The sequence below is a fragment of the Schistocerca americana genome, unplaced genomic scaffold (genome assembly GCF_021461395.2).
Source record: "Schistocerca americana isolate TAMUIC-IGC-003095 unplaced genomic scaffold, iqSchAmer2.1 HiC_scaffold_72, whole genome shotgun sequence".
Classification (NCBI taxonomy): Eukaryota; Metazoa; Arthropoda; class Insecta; order Orthoptera; family Acrididae; genus Schistocerca; species Schistocerca americana.
The window spans coordinates 751,069-775,161 of NW_025726478.1; the positions used below are offsets into that span (position 1 = coordinate 751,069).

At 41.0% G+C, this 24,093-nt stretch overlaps 1 protein-coding gene across 2 annotated transcripts in view; it reads left to right on the plus strand.

Moving 5' to 3' along the window:
* Nucleotides 1-3,023: 3,023 nt before the first annotated feature.
* LOC124589659 (serine/threonine-protein kinase NLK-like) overlaps nt 3,024-24,093 on the plus strand; it is a 443,634-nt gene continuing 422,564 nt past the window's right edge. For both annotated transcript variants that reach the window (XR_006976165.1, XM_047131572.1), the window contains exon 1: nt 3,024-3,920. Coding sequence is in view for 1 of the 2 variants with exons in the window: in XM_047131572.1 (XP_046987528.1) it covers nt 3,691-3,920 (230 nt within the window). In the remaining variant the exon portion in view is untranslated. The remainder of the gene's footprint in view (nt 3,921-24,093) is intronic.

Sequence of the window (24,093 nt, forward strand, 5' to 3'; positions counted from 1 at the left end):
TTTGAGAAACTACATACAGGAAGATGTGATTGGCATACAGCTGTTTGTTTACAGGAAAACAACGATCAAAATTTAAGCATATCGGTAACACACACATGGCAAGAGCACATATCTGGGCTAGAGCACTATACTGGATTTTGCCCCCTCCCCCCTTTTCCCTAGAAACCTTGACTGGAGTAATAACTTTATTTGTAGCATAGTCTGAGGTCTACATTAGGTTGAAAAGCGATAATTTCGTTGGCAGTTGTGGAACACAGCGAATGAGAAATAAAGGTTGTGGTAACAGACAGACGTGTGTCTTTGCCTAATATTTGTTTGCGGCATATTTAAATGCGCTTTCCCACATTTAACGCATTTCTCATAATAAAAAAAAATAAAACTACTAGGTCATCCCCAAAAAACATATGTTAGAAAATGAACAAGCATCCGACGTGTTTTGATGCATATTACGTACAGATATCGTACGCAAACTGGAAAAATGCAATGGGCGTTCCACTAAGCATCCTTTACCATATTTGATTCGTTTTTCCGCATTTGCTACTCCTGGTATGGGTTCAAAGACAAATTCGTGCTCAAACGTCTCAGTGGTAGTTAGCCTACATTAGTAAGCTGCAGTTAATGCGTTAAAAACATTTAGACACATTGTCCGCAATGCGTAATATGTGTTATGCTATAAATCATCCTGCCTTTCGACCAATAATTTGTAATCAGTTGGCTTCAATCAATTACGTACGACTCTAATATGTAACTTTGACTACGCTGCGGATTTATCATGTCACCATAATCCAGATTATTCGCATTTAAACCTTCTTTCTACATTTTATTCTGTTAACGGAAGCTTCATTCAAACAATCTGGATTGCGTTGACATTTCAAAACAACAGCTGAAGGCAGGTCTGCAAAAACCATGGAGGTAATTCTTACCTCCATGGTATAAACGCTGTAGCCAACATGTGACGTCACTTACGTCAACAGAGTTGTTTACAGGTATAGTCACGAGGCAGCGCTGTCACGCTTTCAGCCTTTCTGATGACGTCATGAAGCGATTTCTCGGGGCCCGCGAGACGCACGTCTCGACGACCCTTCTTGAAGACTGGAACTACCTGTGCTCTTTTCCAATCATTTGGAACCTTCCGTTCCTCTAGAGACTTGCGGTACACGGCTGTTAGAAGGGGGGCAAGTTCTTTCACGTACTCTGTGTAGAATCGAATTGGTATCCCGTCAGGTCCAGTGGACTTGACTCTGCACTACTCCTTGGCCAATCGTAATCAAAGTTTACATGTTGTTCTCTTTTCAGGAGAAGCAGCCAAACCGTTACTCGCATATTGCAACGGTGACTTTAGGCAGTCTGTTTTGAGTTTCAGTATAGCTCTAAAGTAAACAACGCATTTGTCATGGAGATCATTATATGGACAGCCCGAATATTCCCCCGTGTCCGACCAGGGGCCCCAGCTAACGTATGAGAAGTGTCCCAATACAGATCGTTTCAGAGTCGCCATAAATGTTACATTCCTTCTAAAATTGTTTTGAAGGACTGAGGCTTCCCAAAAAACTCTGCGGACAGAGGGACGACGCCACCTTATGGCTCCCTCATTAGCGTCCGGTCCACGATGAACATGCAAACACGGGAAATTTTATGGCCGCCATCCCTCTTCAGAAAGGAAGTTTGCGACAATGTCATAATACGTTGGCCGGGCGACCTAGGATTACTCTCGCGCTCTTGCTGCTGTGGCAAGGGGCGCCTAACATGGAGGTCTAGGTAGGCAGTTTATCCGCCTCTTTGACCAAACTCATTGTCAGCACACCAGCGCGAGAAATTCTTGGGCCCAGCATTCTGTCCCCTGAAAGTGCTTCGAGAGGATCCTTTCCCTAATAGCTGCACGTGGCTTTCAATCCCCAAACGCCAAATGCAAGATTTACTGTTAAATGACCAAACTGCCTGCTTGTTCTCAGCTCTAGAAAATACTATTCAAACGAGAGCCACCATAAAGATCCAGCATGCATTAACAATGAACATGCTCCCATCACTGCTTGCTCATGCTGGTAACTTCCAGTTGTCTTACAAAAGTTGTCTTGGGTGTAAAATCAACATTAAATGGTACCCTTGAATATGGAGCATAGTGAGAGAGTGACTAGTCCTCTCTCAAGGTGACACAAAAAAGTATTACATCCCAGAAAACGGATAGTTATCCACCAACTTCTAGAGGTGTACTGGAATTCTGAGGGCGGGAGAGAGGGACAAGGTGTCCAATTCGGCCCTCCCCCTCCCCCCCCCCCTTTCCTACCACGCCTCTACCACATTTGCCTCCGCAGACGCCTATGCTTGCAGGATCTCTTTAGAAATCAAAGGCAGAATAGCTGTAAGGAATAGCAGTAAATCGGCTACGACAGCTTTCATCAGACATATTTTATTTTGCTAATATTTGCATATCAGATTGAACTTTATTTTTCCTGAATTCAGCATAGTGAGAAATATTCAGAGGCAATGTGTTATAGCAAAAGTGTGTTAGGGTCAATAATTCTGAAAAAGACTTTAATAATACTGTTTAAAATTAATTTTGCTCCTGAGTAAACTGCATAGTGCCCAGCCGTTTGTCGTCCTTGTGGACGAGCGCAATTGTGCATCTTTAATACGAGTTAGAGCGACACTAAGTGAAGAGCTACAGTAAAAGCTTTAAGATAATTTTCAGATTAACTTCCGGTAACATGGATCCAAAAAAAGAATGATATCGTTATCGTTGTCTTTGACACAACTGGAACATTGTAATAATGCTACAGCAATTTATGCATAGTTCAGTGACGTGCTTTGAACTGCGGACCAGATTAATATTTAGTGATTGCAGTATATCAGGTATTTCCTGAAGAAAGAAAACTGCACATTACGCGTAAGTACGCTTTCTTCTGCGGATTTCAATTTGGCGCCGAAGCCGCTAGGAGCGCTAGTGCGCATGCGGAATCACGTGACTAGCTTTGTGCAGCTGTTTGTTCGCTTTGGCTTCGCTGCAGTCGTTGGATTCCCTTTGTCTGGAGGGACGCAGTGCTTGGGGAGGTTGCGTGTTGCTGCGAGTGTTGTGATGGTGCATTACTGACAAGTGTGTGATGGGTAGAAAGTTCTCAAAAACGATAACTTTTGCGACGTTACCCATATTAATGTGTGTATTTTTCGTTCTGGAGAGTTCTAACAACACGAGAGAAGATTCGCATGAATGAAGGACTCAGACATGAAAGCAAGGGCAAGACTTCGACGAATACCGTGTTAAAATTAATAGAGTAGTGAGTAGCAATATTTTGTGTCACGTATTGGTGAAATTAATGTTCGTGGTTTAACGACAGATGGAGTGAAGTGATATATATGTAAATGAATTGAAAAAGGAAGACAGGAAAAGGAATGAGACAACGTGCAAAGAGGCTGCTGCAACACATGTTTCGTGCCGTTTACGTGGAATCGTACGTCTTTGTACTTAAGGAGACGGCGTTGAGGACTCAGCGTATTATTCAGATGTGGCTGTGATATTGAAAATCTTTTCTCTCTTTCTCCGCCAGTTGACAACAACAAGAACAGAAAAATTCGTTCAAGAATTTAATTCTGAAGTTATTCGAGCGATTAAAGGATTTCATCGACGTACGAAGACAACCGACAAAAGACCATTCTCGGGACGGATATTTCTGACCCGTGTTAGATAGCAACTTCATGGCTGTAGTTGGTCCTAGCAGACACTCCAGAGTGTCCATGTCCGTGTCGATGCCGCTCATGCCTGGCGGGGGAGGAGGGGGAGGACACCAACAAGCCATATTAGCAGCTGCCCAGCCTTATTACCACCCACAACATTCTCACCAAACGCCAGCAACGCCTGCACATTCTCACACACAGGATGTGCAACCGGATAGACCAATCGGTTATGGAGCTTTCGGAGTCGTTTGGTAAGTTCATTATACATAATGAGATTATTGACAATTGCTGCGATCAGATCCATTGCTTTCTCTTAAGACTGTATTAATTATTCATGAGGAATCCAGCCCTCTAAATATCTTTGGTGTGGTTGTTAAAGACATGGCTGTAAAAGCGGGCTGTGAGATGATGCAAAACATGACATCATTTGCATATAGGTCTCAAAATTTTGACATTTGATTTTAATAAGTTAATATTTGTGATACATTTACGTTGTCTCTTCGCCAAAACCAATTTGCGGAATTTGTTTTTGCTTTTAATATTGATAGTAAACATGTCTCCCAGTTCATGTATTGTTTAGATTAAAAACAAGACATTGAAACTGCTTGAATTAAGTTATTCGTTGAAAATAGAAATTTTAATTTTGTGCGTAGAGATTTGCTTCTAATTAAAGTGTAGAGTAAAGAATTGGCGTGTTATTTGTAAAGTTCGCTTTCTGTTTTTCTCATTCACCAAAATTACGTATAATGTTCAAACTATAGATGAATGGTCGTGGCTGTGCGACAATTTGCAAAATTGCAATTAACTGCAAATAACAAAGAGTTGGGCGTTGAAGATATGCCGTGTACATTTCTTTTGTCTAGTTGTGTAGTTTCCTTAAGTAATGGAATTCTCTATAGCGAAATCAGATTATTCGCTTACGATATGTATGCCTTAACAAGGCTCCCATGACTTGTTTAAGAAAGAAAGCCTTGGCGTTGCATGTCGTGCTGATGTGGAAACTGCAGTTAGGATACTATTACTCCCAACATAGAGTTAGGATTTATTTGGAAGTATGTTTATATCTCTAACCGAATTATCAGTAAACTTAACTACGATAAGTGTTAAGTGCCTTCATTGACGTATTTGGTTGGATCTCATGAATGAGGTGCTTACGTTACTACATTATGATTGATATGTTTTACGACGGCAGTTATGTTACTAACAAACATGTGCCAATTGCTCGGCATCATTCTTGTCAGAGAATTTTTACTTTGACTGTGACGTGTTTCAATTTGGGTGAACCATAATTAGTGCGTTGTTGGTAATTACTGAGATCTACTTTTGTTTGTTTACGTGGGCCTATCATGGGTGGCAAAGGTTGACTGTTTGCAGTTCGTCAGTAGAAGTTGGCTACGAAACTGATACTAGAATGTTGTGTATTTGTGTTCAGATATCGTAATTTCCTCGAGCGTTTACAGTTGTGTTTCTGGTCATTCTACTTCTGTGTAAGTCATAATCATTCTTAGATGTTTATTAGGTCCTCATTGGATGTGTTAGCAATGCGGCGACTTGTCATATTGCAGACTGAAGACCCTTCTTATTTTCTTTTAGTGGCAGTTTTCCGCAACAACTATATAATTGTATCATTTAAAACGCTTTTTATGTGCTGTATACAATTCACATATAACTTTTCATGTAAAATGCAAGTGCGTTAACAGTTGGGTATGTCTCAGTGATGGCTGAAATCCATGTAACAGATTGAAAGTTGTACTTTTTCCGTTGTTTTTCTTGATTTTAACATGTTTAAATCGGAAGATGTGTGTTGTGGTTGATACTATAGTTTCATGTACTTGTCACTGTCGTTGCCATCACATCTTTGTTTCATTTCTTCATTTGTTTCGTTAAGGGTGCCAGTGTTCGCAAATTTATGTTCACTTTTACGGCTCCATGTGTGCGTGTTTTTATTATAAGAAGATGGATGGGATTTGTGAGACTGTTAGGAATTTTATTTACTCTGCTATTCTATGAGTCACAACTGGTGAGCTGTTTGACAAGTTCACTTTAACATTTAAGAGTAATTTCTTCTCCGCCATTGTTTTGGAAATATGATAGTTTTCTTGTAAAATTAGCATGTTGATTTTATTATTTGTTCCAATCATTTGAATGCCATTTTTATTGTTGGTCTGAGATTCATATCTCTTGAATGCCCTACAAATGTCAATTCATTCATTCCGTATTTCCAAGCTGTGATATATTGGCTGTAGTTAAAGTTGACTTTACTGCTGCTTTGTCACATGTACACCCTACTCCATCTACTGCATTGTTATAGGTATGTTCCTCCTTTCTGGTAGATGCCTTTGTTGTTGTTCTTAGTAGGCTCTGTATTTCTGCACAGTACTACCTGTGTGAAAGCCATGTTTTCTTGTCTTTTGAAAATGTCTGTTTTCTTTTATGCATGAGTTTGTTTCTGTATGTCATTGTGTACCACTGCAAGTTTTCCTTTTTGTTAGGAGTGAAATGTGCTGTTCTTTCCTTGTGTTAGCTTGTATGTGTTGTCATGCTGTGTTGTTATTTGTAAATGAATGTGTTGTGTCATTAGTTCTAGTAAATTGAGTATTTCGTTAATGTGGTCATTTGGAAGTTGGCTGTTGGAAATTCCAAAAAACAGTGGTCATCATCTTACCAGCAGGCAAAATTGTCCTTGTCTTCTTCAGTCCACTTTCACCAGCCTTTCCTTGTTGCTTTGACTGTCATTTTGACTCTGGTGTGTAATGATGGATCCAGGTTTCATCAGCAGTCACTACCTGCACAAAGAGTTGTGCGAATGTGATTAATTAAACATTGCCAGGCATTGGGTTGAAATGTGCGAATGCACATTTCACCGACTGTGAGCAAGTGTGGCACCCACCTCACACACAGCTCAATGCAGGGTATTATGCACTTGCTCAGTTGAGATGCCTACAGTCCCAGCAATCTCACTATCGTGCATTTTCATATCATGGATTTCGTCGGTGGTCTCCTTTGTGGTCATGTCAGTTCGCTGGTTGGAGCACGCTTCGTCTTCAGCGCTTATCCAGTAAATGTTATTCAATAATGGTGCAGACTCTGCATGACCTTCAGTCAATTCCGTTTTGATTTGTAAAGCAATCGAATAAATCAAATGAAAATGTTTAGTAACGCGCAACATCTGGTTTTCTCCATTTTCAACACTGACCAATTCAGATGGCTCTCAGCAGTGAACTATATGCTGTACATTGTTGAAATTCTTTATACGATGCCACAGCAAAAATGTTTCAATCTCTCATGGAAATTCACCAGATCTATTTCTATGTAGAATGACAAAAGGGTAGCTGCATCTGGAATTTTTATATCTTCTACGAGTATTATTAACTGTGTGGTTTCCTTTATAGTTCTGTCATATTCTGCTTTATAGTTTTTCAAACAGTGATTTTAAAATGGGTTCTGTAAAAGTTTGTTAGTGGGACTTTGGGAGAAGTTTACAATGAGTCCTGACTGAAATGTTCTGATTACGGAGTTTCAGTTGGCATCAGACGATGGCTGCAGTGGGATTTTTTATTTTTTTTATTTGTTTCCTTTTTTCGCTGTCCTCTAGTGTGATTTAGTGGTCTGATTGTTGGGTCTGATTCTGTTTTGATAATATTTTGTGAAATTACTTTCTTGTGTTATGTCAATGTGCTCATAAAACTACTGTAATTCCTTTCCCTACTTTTGACAATGTTTTCAGTTTAGTCTCTTCTGCTGAGTTCTGTTATGGTCTTCAATCCAGATACTGGTTTGATGCACCTCTCCATGCTACCCTATCCTGTGCATGCTTCTTTATCTCCGAGTAACTACTGCAACCTACATACCTCTGAATCTGCTTAGTATATTCATCTCTTGTTCTCCCTCTATGATTTGTACCTTCCACGTGTCCCTCGAGTACTAAATTAGTGATCTGTTCATGTCTCAGAATGTGTACTACCAATAGATCCCTTCTTTTAGTCAGGTTGTACCACAAATTCCTCTTCTCCACAATGCTATTCAGTACCTCCTCATTAGTCATGTGATCCACCCATCTATTCTTCACCATTCTTCTGTAGCACCACATTTCGAAAGCTTCTATTCTCCTCCTGTCTAAACTATTTATCATCCATGTTTTGCTTCCATTCATAGCTACACTCCATACTTTTATGAAAGTCTTCTTGACACTTCAATCTACACATGATATTAGCAAATTTCTCTTCTTCAGAAAGTCTTTCCTTGCCATAGACAGTCTACATTTTATATTCTCACTACTTCGACAGTTGCCAGCCGTGGTGGCCGAGCGGTTCTAGGCACATCAGTCCAGAACCACACGGCTGCTACGGTCGCAGGTTCGAATCCTGCCTCGGGCATGGGTGTGTGTGCCATCCTTAGGGTAGTTAGGTTTAAGTAATTCTAAGTTCTAGGCGACTGATGACCTCAGATGTTAAGTCCCATAGTGCTCAATGCCATTTGAACAATTTTGACATCGACAATCTCAGTTATTTTGCTCCCCAAATAGCGAAACTCATCTACTTTAAGTATCTCATTTCCAAATCTAACACCCTCAGCATCACCTGATTTAATTCGAATATATCCCATTATCTTTGTTTTGCCTTTGTTGATGTTCTTCATCTTATATCCTCCTTTCAATACGAATGTCCATTCTGTGCAACTGCTCTTCCAGGTCCTTTGCTGTCTGTGACAGAATTACAATATCATCGGTGATCCTCGGTTTTTATTTCTTCTCCATGCATTTTAATTCCTGCTCTGAATTTTTCTTTTGTTTCCTTTACTGCTTGCTCGATATATAGGTTGAAAAACATTGGGGAGAGGCTACAACCCTGTCTCACTCCTTTCCCAACCACTGCTTCCCTTTCATGTCCCTCGACTCTTATAACTGCCATCTGGTTTCTGTACAAATTGTAAATAGCCTTTTGCCCCCAGTATTTTACCCCCTGCCACCTTCAGAATTTGAAAGAGAGTATTCCGGTCAACATTGTCAAAAGCTTTCTCTAAGTCTACAAATGCTATAAATGTATGTTTGCCTTTCCTTAACCTATATTCTAAGATATGTCGTAGAGTCAGTATTGCGTCACCTGTTCCAATATTTCTACAGAATCCAAACTGATCTTCCCCGAGGTCCGCTTCTACCAGTTTTTCCATTCACCTCTAAAGAATTCACATAGTGTTTTGCAACTGTGACTTATTAAACTGCTGGTTTGGTAATTTTTACACTTGTCAATGCCTACTTTCTGTAGCATTGGAATAATTATATTCTTCTTGAAGTCTGAGGGTATTTCACCTGTATTATACATCTTGCTCAGCAGATGGTAGACTTTCGTCAGGGATGGCTCCCTCAAGGCTGTCAGTAGTTCTAATAGAATGTTATCTACTCCCAGGACTTTTTTTTTGACTTAGGTCTTTCAGTGCTCTGTCAAACTCTTCACGCAGTTTTGTATCTCCTATTTCATCTTCATCTAAGTCCTCTTCCATTTCCATAATTTTGCCCTTAAATGTATCGCCCTTGTATAGCCTCTATATATACTCCTTCCATCTTTCTGCTTTCCCCTTTTTCTTATGACTGGTTTTCCATCTGAGCTCTTGATATTCAAACAGGAGGTTCTCTTTTCTCCAAAGGTCTTTAACATACCTATAGGCAATGTCTGTCTAACCCCTAGTGATATATGCCTCTCCATCCTTATATTCCTCCTTGCTTAGCCATTTTTCACTTCCAGTTGATCTCATTTTTGAGACATTTGTATTCCTTTTTGCCTGCATCATTTACTGCATTTTTATATTTTCTCCTTTCATAAATTAAATTCAGTGTCTCTTCTGTTACCCAAGGATTTCTGCTAGCTCTTATCTTTTTACCTGCTTGATCTTCTGCTGCCTTCACCATTCCAAATCTCTCAAAGTTATGCATTCTTTTTCCACTGTATTTCTTTTCCCCATTCTTGCCAATCGTTCCCTAATGCTCTTTCTGAAACTCTCTAAAACCTCTTGTTCATTCAGTTTATCTAGGTCCCATCTCCTTAAATTCCTATGTGTTTGCAGTTTCTTCAGTTTTAATGTACAATTCACCAATAAATTGTGGTTAGAGTCCACATCTGCCCCTGGAAATGCCTTATAATTTAAAACCTGGTGCCTAAATCTCTGTATGACCATGATATATATTTTTAAAAAAATCTCCTGGTGTCTCCAGGCATCTTCCACGTATACAACCTTCTTCCACGATTCTTAAATCAAGTCTTAGCGATGATTAAATTATGCTCTGTGCAGAATTCTACCAGGCAGCTTCCTCTTTCGTTCTTTACTCCCAGTCCATATTCACCTACTACTTTTCCTTCTCTTCCATTTCCTACTGTTGAATTCTAGTCCCCCATGACTATTATCTGAATAATTTCTTTTATCGTATCATACATTTCTTCAGTCTCTTCTTCATCTGTGGAGTTAGTTGGCATATGAACTTTTACTACTGTCGTAGCTGTGGGTTACGTGTCCATCTCAGCGACAATAATGCTTTCACTATGCTGTTCGTAGTAGCTTATCTGCAGTCCTATTTTTTTATTCAGTATTAAACCTACCCCTGTAACATTGTGTAGTATTTAACTCGTGCAGTAACATGAAAGTAATGGCAAAACTGCTGGAGGTAGGGGATTTTGGGTGGGAACAAACTAAATATTACAGTAACAACCACAACAGGGTTCCGTACCAGTATTCACTCAATAAAGGTGTACACTAAATCATCGATGATCACCCGAATCTAAAAATGTGGACAATCACCCCATTCATACCATAGATATCTCATGACCTATGTAACTCAAACAAACACAGTGATACCGGCAAGCCTCAAACTAGATAGCACAAATTCAATTGACCTATTTAGCTCGAACTAAGCTCCACCATGACAACTCAAAACCATCAGAACTAAGTATTACTAAAACCTAACAAGACCAAAATAACAACAATACACTATATGATGCCCACCACTATAAATGACTAAATAGGTAGGTTCCATGTCAGTTTAACACAGAAAAGTAATATTTTCAACCTGACCATCTGATTTCTTTTAAATTTGGTGCATCCAATGATACAGATAGAGAGATGGACAGTTACGAATTTGCAGAATATATGGCAATTGTGAAGTAAGTTACACGTCTGCGAAGTTTGGAAATTGTGTAGAATTTATATTTGTCTGTCTACATCTACATCGATACTCCGCAAGCCACCCAACGGTGTGTGGCGGAGGGCACTTTACGTGCCACTGTCATTGCCTCCCTTTCCTGTTCCAGTCGCGTATGGTTCGCGGGAAGAACAACTGTCTGAAAGCCTCCGTGCGCGCTCTAATCTCTCTAATTTTACATTCGTGATCTCCTCGGGAAGTATAAGTAGGGGGAAGCAATATATTCGATACCTCATCCAGAAACGCACCCTCTCGAAACCTGGCGAGCAAGCTACACCGCGATGCAGAGCGCCTCTCTTGCAGAGTCTGCCACTTGAGTTTATTAAACATCTCCGTAACGCTGTCACGGTTACCAAATAACCCAGTGACGAAACGCGCCGCTCTTCTTTGGATCTTCTCTATCTCCTCCGTCAACCCGACCTGGTACGGATCCCACACTGATGAGCAATACTCAAGTATAGGTCGAACGAGTGTTTTGTAAGCCACCTCCTTTGTTGATGGACTACATTTTCTAAGCACTCTCCCAATGAATCTCAACCTGGTACCCGCCTTACCAACAATTAATTTTATATGATCATTCCACTTCAAATCGTTCCGTACGCATACTCCCAGATATTTTACAGAAGTAACTGCTACCAGTGTTTGTTCCGCTATCATATAATCATACAATAAAGGATCCTTCTTTCTATGTATTCACAATACATTACATTTGTCTATGTTAAGGGTCAGTTGCCACTCCCTGCACCAAGTGCCTATCCGCTGCAGATCTTCCTGTATTTCGCTACAATTTTCTAATGCAGCAACTTCTCTGTATACTACAGCATCATCCGCGAAAAGCCGCATGGAACTACCGACACTATCTACTAAGTCATTTATATATATTGTGAAAAGCAATGGTCCCATAACACTCCCCTGTGGCACGCCAGAGGTTACTTTAACGTCTGTAGACGTCTCTCCATTGATAACAACATGCTGTGTTCTGTTTGCTAAAAACTCTTCAATCCAGCCACACAGCTGGTCTGATATTCCGTAGGCTCTTACTTTGTTTATCAGGCGACAGTGCGGAACTGTATCGAACGCCTTCCGGAAGTCAAGAAAAATAGCATCTACCTGGGAGCCTGTATCTAATATTTTCTGGGTCTCATGAACAAATAAGGCGAGTTGGGTCTCACACGATCGCTGTTTCCGGAATCCATGTTGATTCCTACATAGTAGATTCTGGGTTTCCAGAAATGACATGATACGTGAGCAAAAAACATGTTCTAAAATTCTACAAGAGATCGACGTAAGAGATATAGGTCTATAGTTTTGCGCATCTGCTCGACGACCCTTCTTGAAGACTGGGACTATCTGTGCTCTTTTCCAATCATTTGGAACCCTCCGTTCCTCTAGAGACTTGCGGTACACGGCTGTTAGAAGGGGGGCAAGTTCTTTCGCGTACTCTGTGTAGAATCGAATTGGTATCCCGTCAGGTCCAGTGGACTTTCCTCTATTGAGTGATTCCAGTTGCTTTTCTATTCCTTGGACACTTATTTCGATGTCAGCCATTTTTTCGTTTGTGCGAGGATTTAGAGAAGGAACTGCAGTGCGGTCTTCCTCTGTGAAACAGCTTTGGAAAAAGGTGTTTAGTATTTCAGCTTTACGCGTGTCATCCTCTGTTTCAATGCCATCATCATCCCGTAGTGTCTGGATATGCTGTTTCGAGCCACTTACTGATTTAACGTAAGACCAGAACTTCCTAGGATTTTCTGTCAAGTCGGTACATAGAATTTTACTTTCGAATTCAATGAACGCTTCACGCATAGCCCTCCTTACGCTAACTTTGACATCGTTTAGCTTCTGTTTGTCTGAGAGGTTTTGGCTGCGTTTAAACTTGGAGTGGAGCTCTCTTTGCTTTCGCAGTAGTTTCCTAACTTTGTTGTTGTACCACGGTGGGTTTTTCCCGTCCCTCACAGTTTTACTCGGCACGTACCTGTCTAAAACGCATTTTACGATTGCCTTGAACTTTTTCCATAAACACTCAACATTGTCAGTGTCGGAACAGAAATTTTCGTTTTGATCTGTTAGGTAGTCTGAAATCTGCCTTCTATTACTCTTGCTAAACAGATAAACCTTCCTCCCTTTTTTTATATTCCTATTAACTTCCATATTCAGGGATGCTGCAACGGCCTTATGATCACTGATTCCCTGTTCTGTACATACAGATTCGAAAAGTTCGGGTCTGTTTGTTATCAGTAGGTCCAATATGTTATCTCCACGAGTCGGTTCTCTGTTTAATTGCTCGAGGTAATTTTCGGATAGTGCACTCAGTATAATGTCACTCGATGCTCTGTCCCTACCACCCGTCCTAAACATCTGAGTGTCCCAGTCTATATCTGGTAAATTGAAATCTCCACCTAAGACTATAACATGCTGAGAAAATTTATGTGAAATGTATTCCAAATTTTCTCTCAGTTGTTCTGCCACTAATGCTGCTGAGTCGGGAGGTCGGTAAAAGGAGCCAATTATTAACCTAGTTCGGTTGTTTAGTGTAACCTCCACCCATAATAATTCACAGGAACTATCCACTTCTACTTCACTACAGGATAAACTACTACTAACAGCGATGAACACTCCACCACCGGTTGCATGCAATCTATCCTTTCTAAACACCGTCTGTACCTTTGTAAAAATTTCGGCAGAATTTATCTCTGGCTTAAGCCAGCTTTCTGTACCTATAACGATTTCAGCTTCGGTGCTTTCTATCAGCGCTTGAAGTTCCGGTACTTTACCAACGCAGCTTCGACAGTTGACAATTACAATACCGATTGCTGCTTGGTCCCCGCATGTCCTGACTTTGCCCCGCACCCGATGAGGCTGTTGCCCTTTCTGTACTTGCCCAAGGCCATCTAACCTAAAAAACCGCCCAGCCCACGCCACACAACCCCTGCTACCCGTGTAGCCGCTTGTTGCGTGTAGTGGACTCCTGACCTATCCAGCGGAACCCGAAACCCCACCACCCTATGGCGCAAGTCGAGGAATCTGCAGCCCACACGGTCGCAGAACCGTCTCAGCCTCTGATTCAGACCCTCCACTCGGCTCTGTACCAAAGGTCCGCAGTCAGTCCTGTCGACGATGCTGCAGATGGTGAGCTCTGCTTTCATCCCGCTAGCGAGACTGGCAGTCTTCACCAAATCAGATAGCCGCCGGAAGCCAGAGAGGATTTCCTCCGATCCATAGCGACACACATCATTGGTGCCGACATGAGCGACCACCTGCAGATGGGTGCACCCTGTACCCTTCATGGCATCCGGAAGGACCCTTTCCACATCTGGAATGACTCCCCCCGGTATGCACACGGAGTGCACATTGGTTTTCTTCCCCTCTCTTGCTGCCATTTCCCTAAGGGGCCCCATTACGCGCCTGACGTTGGAGCTCCCAACTACCAGTAAGCCCACCCTCTGCGACTGCCCGGATCTTGCAGACTGAGGGGCAACCTCTGGACAGGACAAGCAGCCATGTCAGGCCGAAGATCAGTATCAGCCTGAGACAGAGCCTGAAACCGGTTCGTCAGACAAACTGGAGAGGCTTTCCGTTCAGCCCTCCGGAATGTCTTTCGCCCCCTGCCACACCTTGAAACGACCTCCCACTCTACCACAGGTGAGGGATCAGCCTCAATGCGGGCAGTATCCCGGGCAACCACAGTCGTAGTCCGATCAGGGGATGCGTGGGACGAGCTGGCCGTCCCCGACAAACCCCCATCCCGACCCCCACAGTGATGCCCATTGGCAACAGCCTCAAGCTGTGTGACCGAAGCCAACACTGCCTGAAGCTGGGAGCGAAGGGATGCCAACTCAGCCTGCATCCGAACACAGCAGTTGCAGTCCCTATCCATGCTAAAAACTGTTTTGCAAAGAACGTCTGAACTAATCTACAGAGAGCGCAAACAAATCGACAAAATTTAAACGGTTATTAAAATACAAGATTGCCTAGTAAATGCAGTAATGCTGCTACTTGCGCACTGCTGACACTGCTCGGCGGCGGAAGGAGACTAAGCGAAATTACATTATTCAGGTACTAAAACACGATGCTACACTCTCAAATACTATAATACGCCCGAAATTTATGAATTAAACAATGCAAGTACCAAAAACACGCAAAGAAATTAAGAATTAAACTATGTAACAAATGAGTGAGCTAGGAGTATACGACTTGCTGCTGCAGCTGCTTATCCAACGGCGGCAGGGAGCACACTGACTGTGACCAACCGACACTGGCCGTTCAAAACAAAACAGTAGACAAACGACTACGCGAATTTACACTATTCAGGTACTAAAACGCGATGCTACAACTCTCAAATACTATAATACGCCCGAAATTTATGAATTAAACAATGCAAGTCTCAACATCAATAACTATAATTCTGGTTCTAATCTAGGTACAGCAGTGAAACTTACGTCATTGAAAAGCAAATGAGTAGAGTTTTACATTCATATGCAACATGATGGTTTTTAAGATTTTTCATATTCAAGGTCATTGATCCGAAACTTTGATCTTGAATACCTCAAAAGTCTCACCTTCAATTTCTTTTAATAACAATGTATTTTATTTTTCCATTATGCTACTATATAGATGATAAATATCAAGATGGCACAGCAAGGGCATCATGCCCAAAAATTTGTCAAAAGTGCAAGAGGTAGCACATAATATGAAACCTAAGTTATTAAAAAATACTGTTCATAAGTGATGTGCAAAAATATTGTTTATATGATTATGTTGGTATTAAGGTCCACTTACAGTGTAGCTTCAATTAAAAGGCTGTAAAATGGGGTTACATATTGTTTCACATATCTCCAATTTGTTAGTGTTCAGTAGATCTTGTGGAGAGAGAGAGAGAGACTGTCCTTTGGCAAGTGTCACTGGACCCAGTATTTTAAGGACGTCATAGTCAGTTACGGCAGGAATAAGAAGTGATGGAGATGGTTCATATGGATTTAAGAAGTCGTGTACTTCATTTGTTTCTTCATTGTTCTGTAAGTTTTGTGCAACTCACCAGTGTTATACATACAGGCAATAAATATATTTACATCTATTAAGAGCATTTCTACCACATAGCAATCACCGACTCCTCTTTGCTCACGAAAGAAGCAGAATATGTCTTGTTTTTGGTATACTTTTGTTAATAGGTATTACCTAATGAGTACTATAGATACCTACCATTGTATTTGCATTCTTGAAATGTTTCTTGAGCTCGGCAGTGTCTTAATCATCATGGGAAACTGACTTACAACTGAAAACACATAAAGGAATTATTATTATTATTATTTTATTGGGCAGCACATCCACCTGAAGAGTAGTAAAAAAGCTTTGGAATTGGAAAGCAAGTATTAATGTCATCTGTGTTCAGAAACAGCTGAAATCATTAAAATTGATCAAAGCTCCTGACCCTGATGGAATACCTGTCAGATTCTATACTGAATTGGCGGCCGAGTTAGCCCCTCTTCTAACCACAATCTCTTGTAGAGCCCTGAACAAAGAACTGTACCCATTTCTTGGAAATATGCACAGGTCGCACCTGTCTACAAGAAGGGCAATGGATGACATCAATTTGTAATAGAAGCTTCGAACATACTCCAAGCTCAAACATAATGAAGTATTTCAAACGGAATGACTTCCTCCATGCCAGCCAGCATCGATCACGTGAAACCCAACTTGCGCTTTTCCCGCATGGTGTACTGAAAGCTTTGGGTCAAGGCAATCGGGCAGCTGCAGTATTTCTCGATTTCCGAAAAGCATTTGATTCAGTACCACACCTACGCGTATTGTCAAAAGTATGATCTTATGGGATATCAAGTGATATTTGTGACTGGATTGGGGGCTTTTCGGTGGGGAGGACACAGCACGTTATCTTAGACAGAGTGTCACTGTCAGTGTAGAAGTAACTTCGGCTGTGCCCCAGGGAAGAGTATGGGACCCTTGGTGTTCAAGTTGTATGTTCATGACCTTGCAGGCAATATTAATTTTTTTTTTTTTTTTTTGCGGACAATGCAGTAATCTGTAATGAATTACGATATGAAAGCAGCTGCAAAAATATTCAGTCAGATCTTGATAAGATTTCAACATGGTGTGGACATGGCTACGTGCTCTAAATGTTCAGAAATGTAAAATTGTGCAGTTCACAGAACAAAAAAACTTATTATCCTGTGACTGTAGTACCAGTGAGCCACTGTTAGAATCGACCATCTCATACAAATACCCGGGTGTAGCACTTTGCAGAGAGATGAAACGGAATGATCACATAGGCCCAGTTGTGGGTAAAGCAGGTGGTAGACTTCCATTTATTGGTAGAATGCTGGGGAAGTACAATCCGTCTACAAAGGAGACTGTTCACAAATCACTCGTGCAAAAGGTTCTAGAATATTGCTCAAGTTTATGGGACCCATATCAGATAAGACTAACAGAGGATATTGAAATTACACAGAGAAGGGCAGCACAAATGGTCACAGGTTTTCTTATCCGTGGAAGAGTGTCACAGGGATACTGAAGGAACTGGACTGGAAGACTCCTGAAGGTAAATGTAAACTATTCTGAGAAAGTCTATTAATAGAGTTTCAAGAACTGGCTTTAAATGGGATTGTGAGGATAGGGTTAGAATAATTACTGCACGCACAGAGGCGTTAAAATAATCATTCTTCCACGCTGCGTATGTGAATAGAACAGTAAGAAACCGTCAGTGTGACTTTGATTTTCAGAGTGTAGATGTAGAAAGTGACATTTTAAGAATTTGACGAAATTGTGCTGGAAAGAACATACACACACTGTATCGTGCTGAAAGCAGGTATTTCCACGTAAGACATGTGGTGCATTTCATTAGTATGTGTGTGTCTGTAGTAAGTTACGGATGGTGAATTTTAACCTGTGAATTATTCAAGTGAAATCTCTAATTCATTCTGAATGGTGAAGTAGTAATTTTCTACAAAATCAAAAACAAGATGTTCATTTACTTTGAGTCCTTCTATAGTGATTTTAAAGATTGTGATTCCTGAAGGGTGATACACGAGTGTGGCAGGAGCTTTTGTAAACTTGACGCAAACACGTCAGCGAGATCGTCCGTCACTTATTTTTAAGTGTCTAGAACTACCTTGCATGTAGTTAAAAATCACTTGTATGTAATTCCATTGGTGCAGTTCGTAACAACCAGTTAAAACAGATAGTCAGTCTGCCTTGTCAATGGACCTAAGAAACATGCTGAAGTGCAGATTGCGTGTATCAAATGCTGCACAGTGTGTTACGGTGGTAACGTTTGTTCTTTACACTGCATTAGTTCTTCCAGTTTGCACCCTTCAACCGTTAACTCAAAACTATGGTTTGAGATTCACGAACAGCACGGGTCACACTGGCATAGGCAAGAACACCGTGCTTTGGTCACATTGCACAAAATTTTGAGAGTCCTCTATTTACATCTGGTTATGTGTCTTTGAAATACGCATTGTACGATTGTGCAGCCGTAGCTGCTTCTGCTTATGTACTGCAATTCCTTTTTCTTTCAGAGACACAGAGTCATCGCTTCCTGGAACGACACGGCTCACGCAACGATCACAGTAGAATTCTTGTATACTTTGAACAGTTTTTGCATAACATGTCTTACTTGGATTTGGTGTCACCGGTGTACCATGTTCTACTGCTAACGGTTTTGATCTTAGTGTCATGTAATCTGAAGTGAAAAATTCTTTCAACGTTTTTCCTCATACTCCAGCTCTTTGGAACTACTGCCAAATTTTGTGTTTTGTCGCATATATATTTTGTATTGTGAAACTTATCTTTCAGCCGGCATTAAGATTTCTTTTTCTCCATTTCTTTTTCCATTTATGCTACTTAAGTTGCTCCGACACTGAGGCAGCCTTTTTCAATATATGCTTTGGGTAATATTCCTCGTACTGTAGCCTCATTTTCCTTCACGCGAGATTAACCTAAAACCTGAAGGCTAGTATTTAAACAATCCAATATCAGGTCTGATGCTGTTAGATTGTCACTTATCATCTCTACGAATACCTTACCGCAGCTGAGGCAACACCTGCAGGGGTTGATGGGTTTTGCGATATTTGCTTTCTACATTTGCTGAAAATTTTCCCACCTAGCAATACATGAGGACACTTGTTTACCTTCCACGTCCTGAACATTCCTCGAATTATTCTGCACTCACGTGTGACCTCCTGCTTACAGTGGAACACAACAGTACAATTTTGACTTTAAATCCAAATTTTTTTTCTTCAAATTACTACCAAACACTACTTCACAGCACATGTACATTGCTGTTTGAATAAACAGGCTAATGATGGTTGGTTGAAATAAAAGTGTATCTGATTTTTCATTCACATCAAGAAATTGATAACACCTGTTATTGTCTGCTGTTCCAGATTTTTAAAAAAACTGGATACTTAGGTGCTTACTGCATTTTGTTAGTGTAGTGGTGCAGACTAAATAAATGTTTGGTCATGATGCCTTTGGTGTGCCATCTTGATATTTACAATGTATATAGCAGCACACTGTAGCAGTACATTTTCAAAAAAGTTGAGCGCCCCACAAACTTACTATCGTCATTGTCATCGGTGACCTTGAATGTGAAAATTCTATGAAACCCACCACATTGCATATCATTGTAAAGCTCTACTTATTAACTTTTCAGTGATATACATTTCATTGCTGTGTCTGGATTGGAACTAGAATTATAGTTACTTATGTTGAGACAGGTACATGTAAAAATTCACACTGTCTCCGTAACTTTCGAGACCTGTAACTTTTTCCACAATTCTCGTATGTCTCTGCAAATTTCATGTTTTCTGCTCAATAGATCATAATGATTTGGAAACAGTCATCACACATTCACATCGCAAATTAATTTGTACATATGATTACATTCTGAATATTTCTCTCTCTCTCTCTCTCTCTCTCTCTCTCTCTCTCTCTCTCTCTCTCTCTCTCTCTCTCTCTCTCTTTTCCCAAAAAGAAAAACACAGTTTACAAATGTGGGTTACTAATTCCTACCAATCACCTTTTACACATTACAATAATAGAAATTCTTCTACAGATTTGAAGGAGTTGTCAAGGAGAAACTTTCTCAGTTTTTTATGAAATTTTACTTGGCTGTCTGTCAGACATTTTATCTCACTGGGTAAATAATCAAAAATTATTGCAACATTCTGCACCACTTTTTGTGCTAGAGACAACCTTAGTGTGGAGTAGTGAATGTCATTTTTCCTTCTGTGTTGTAATTTTGTACCTCATCATTCCTCTTTAACTTTAGTGAATTATTTACAACAAACTTCATGAGGGAATAAATATACTGTGAAGCAGTAGTCGGAATGCCCAACTCCTTAAACAGATGTCCACAAAACACTATTCTCACAGCACATTTTCTCACAGTGGAAACTTTCTTGAAGACGAATTACTGCAGAATGTTATTCTATATGGCATTATTGAAGGAAGATATGTCAACTCATTGATTTGTCTCTCCCCGAGATTTTCAATAATTCTAACTTCAAATGCAGCTGAACTAAGTCGTTTTAGGAGCTCCAAAATGTGTTTTCTGCAATTCAAATTCACTTCTGTATGGACCCAGAGAATTTTGAAGTTTCCACTCTATTTACTCTTTCCTCATCATATGTTCCACTTATCACTGGTGTAGTACCTCTAGATGTGCCGAACTGAATATGACATGTCATTTAAAATTTGAGGACGAGACCATTCGCAAAAATTCAGTTGGTCGCACTTTTAAGAACTTTATCATTTCTTGTGTGTGTGTGTGTGTGTGTGTGTGTGTGTGTGTGTGTGTGTGTGTGTGCTCTGCAAAAAGAACTAATTCTGAAAGTTTCTGGCAGATTAAAACTGTGCCGGACGAAGACACGAATTCGGTACCTTTGCCTTTTGCGGGCAAGTGCTCTACCATCTGAGCTACGCAAGCACGACTCACGCCCCGTCCTCACAGCTTTATTTCTGCCAGTATCGCGTCTCCTACCTTCCAAACTTCACAGGTGCTCTCCTGCGAACCTTGCAGAACTAGCACTTCCGGAAGAAAGGATACTGTGGAGCACTTTGGGAGTGGTAGTTCTGCAAGGTTTCCAGGAGAGCTTCTGTATAGTTTGGAAGGTAGGAGACGAGATACTAGCAGAAATAAAGCTGTGAGGACGGGGCGTGAGCCGTGCTCGGGTAGCTCAGATGGTAGAGCACTTGCCCGCAAAAGGCAAAGGTCCCGAGTTCGAGTCTCAGTCCGGCACACAATTTTAATCTGCCAGGAAGTTTCATATCAGCGCACACTCCGCTGCAGAGTGAAAATCTCATTCTAGAACTAATTCTGTTTGTTGTATACTACATGGAAGAATAGTTTACGTATATGAGGAACAGTAGTGTACCTAAGATTGAACCATGGGGGAGCCCCATACTTGATTTCTCCCCAGTCAGAGTTATGACTCTGGACTATTTTTGCTTGAATTTCTAAGTACAACTTTCTGCAGTCTTTTGCTTAGGTATGACATTATCCGTTGGTCGGCTATAAAATCAATCCCGTAAAATGTTAATTTATCTAGGAGAATACTGTTGTTCCCACAGTCAATTGCCTTTGAGAGGTCGCAGAAAACACCAACCGGTGCTAATTTATTATTTAATGTTCGTTTGAGAAGCAGAGAAATCTAACACACTGCGTCACGAGGCCATATAACAAGAGAAATTTAATTGTACCAGCCATGTCATCTTCCATAGCAGCAACCATCGAACGACTAACGAATTTCGTCGGAAGACCCATACCCAGTACCAAAGGAAAAACCAAAAAATTAACTTTCAAACGATTAACAGCACTATTAACAAAGAATTTCAAAACCGAAAGCAAACCAGCAGCCGATAACTCCAGTCCGTTTAAAATTGCTTGATAATTGACGTCTGTCACTTTGCTGTGCAGTGTCGTCCCATCGATAACCGCTGTTAAAGGCGACGGACCATAAGTGCTTTCAGCTGTTGATGTAACGCGGAGCTGCTGCCATCATGTATGCTCTGTCCGCGGCTGATTTTAGCTGACTCAGTTGCGGCAGACAATGCGTTTTGTAGCCCCGAATACACTCCTGTACTAACCTAACTAACTACCTCTTGATGTGCCATGTATCCGAGAAAGCGGCGGTCAGTAACCTGCGGCAGAACTATTAATGACGCTCGCTTTGCTCACGGCGATCGAAGCTGACCTGTACGAGTAAAGTCGAGGCAGAAAACGAACTGCAACATCTCGCTTTTGCAACAAGGACTGATGCGGTACCGAGGGCTGAGCAGTCCTGGTTGGAACTCCTTTACAGTTTATAGACGACACAGGCAGATTCCAAACGTTAAAAGGAACAAAAATAAGAGCAAATAAAAAAAAAAGTCAGTGTGATGAAAATGGTGCGACAGAAGATTAAAAATAAAAAAATTGCATTGAAACAAGTTAATTGGAGATAATAGTAATGAGACTTTTTGACAAAGATTCAAAAGCAAAATAGAGAACCACTTCCAGCGATCATTTGTTCCCTTCAGAAGTTCGGTTTCACGCCATGGTTACCTATTGTAAGCCGATCTCTGTGATAGTGATAATTGAATATGTGATGCCAAAAGGCGTTTGCCCGAAATAATCCAATAGCCTGTGTGTCATTTTGTTCCCATCGTTTGGTGCGTTTTGTTTTGGTTGTGTTTATCGTGTGTGTTGAAATACGAAGTTAAAGGGGCCGGACTCGGGATTCGGTATCCAAACACAGCAAGAAAGAAAGCCAGACAAGGAATTGGAAGTGAACTGACCTTTTGTTCAAGGTGGCAGTTTAGTCTCCAGACTGGAGACCTCCAAAACGTGAAGTGGCAGCTATCAAGTAATTTTAATCAGACAAACTTTCAAAACACCGAGTAACACACAGGACTAAGTCGAATGCTGCACTAACATCATTCACAAACAACGGAGACACACAAACATCCCATACTAGAGTGCGCCACCCGTTAGTCCAACACGCCCTCTGAAAACACAATGTATTTCAAATATGCCGCGCCTGTGTTACGTCACACAACACAGTAATGTCACGAGTGAAAGTTCAAATGGTTCAAATGGCTCTGAGCACTATGGGACTCAACTGCTGAGGTCATTAGTCCCCTAGAACTTAGAACTAGTTAAACCTAACTAACCTAAGGACATCACAAACAACCATGCCCGAGGCAGGATTCGAACCTGCGACCGTAGCAGTCCTGCGGTTCCAGACTGCAGCGCCTTTAACCGCACGGCCACTTCGGCCGGCGAGTGAAAGTCGTCGATTGGTATTACAGATTCCGATTGAGCTGAAAATTGTAAAGGGAGCCGAATATACGTGCAGTAAGAAGACTAGAAGGGCGTAGGCTGCAGTACTTTTTGGAGATAAAGAGGCTCGCACAGCAGAGACCAGCATGAATAGCTGCAGTAAACCGTTTACTGGACTGAAGACGATATATGCCCATAGAATTGAAGTCATGCATTTTAGAATGCACGATGACTGGGCATTTTGCTTCTTGTTTTGTTCTCTCCTCACCCCACTGTCCATGTCAGTTTTCTTCTTCTGTCTTCTCGCAGTAGAAAAGCTTGCGATTGTAATACAGCGTTTGTGTGCACTCTACTTTTGTATTCACATTGTACGTACGTACCTCAATACTTTTCTAATAGTTCCCATTTTTTGTTGTTTAGTTGTGTGCTTGAGATTTATCGCTGTGGTTTAAAATTTGTGTGTGCGCGCGCGCGGGTGTGTGTGTGTGGATTCGTTGTTTATGTTTTGTGTGCATGTATATGTTTGTTGTATTCGACGCATTTTTCTTCTGTTTCCCTCATGGCAGTGTGTGTATAGCTCTCGACCTTGTGAAACAGATAATAAAGAAAAAAAAATCTGTTCTTGGCAGTGTTTTGCTGCACTGTGCCACGACACGACCGACCGAGAGTCCCACCTCCGTGTTTTCATGAGCCGCCTTACTTTATTGGCGCGATTACAGTGATTTATTACTCTTTGTTTTTATTTAATCGAATTGTTGTGTTTTCACAAACTGCAAAACGTCCTAAGCTTTTCACGCTAATGAAGGTCGTATACGTAGTGTTTTTTCCGAATGTACTTCGAACCAAAAAGCGATTATGGTAGCTGGAGTTCAAAATTTTTGTTAATCGTGCCTTTTGCGACTCTGCGGAGATATTTCCATAACAATTGTGATCCCCTGACAAATATTTCTTTGTACCTAAC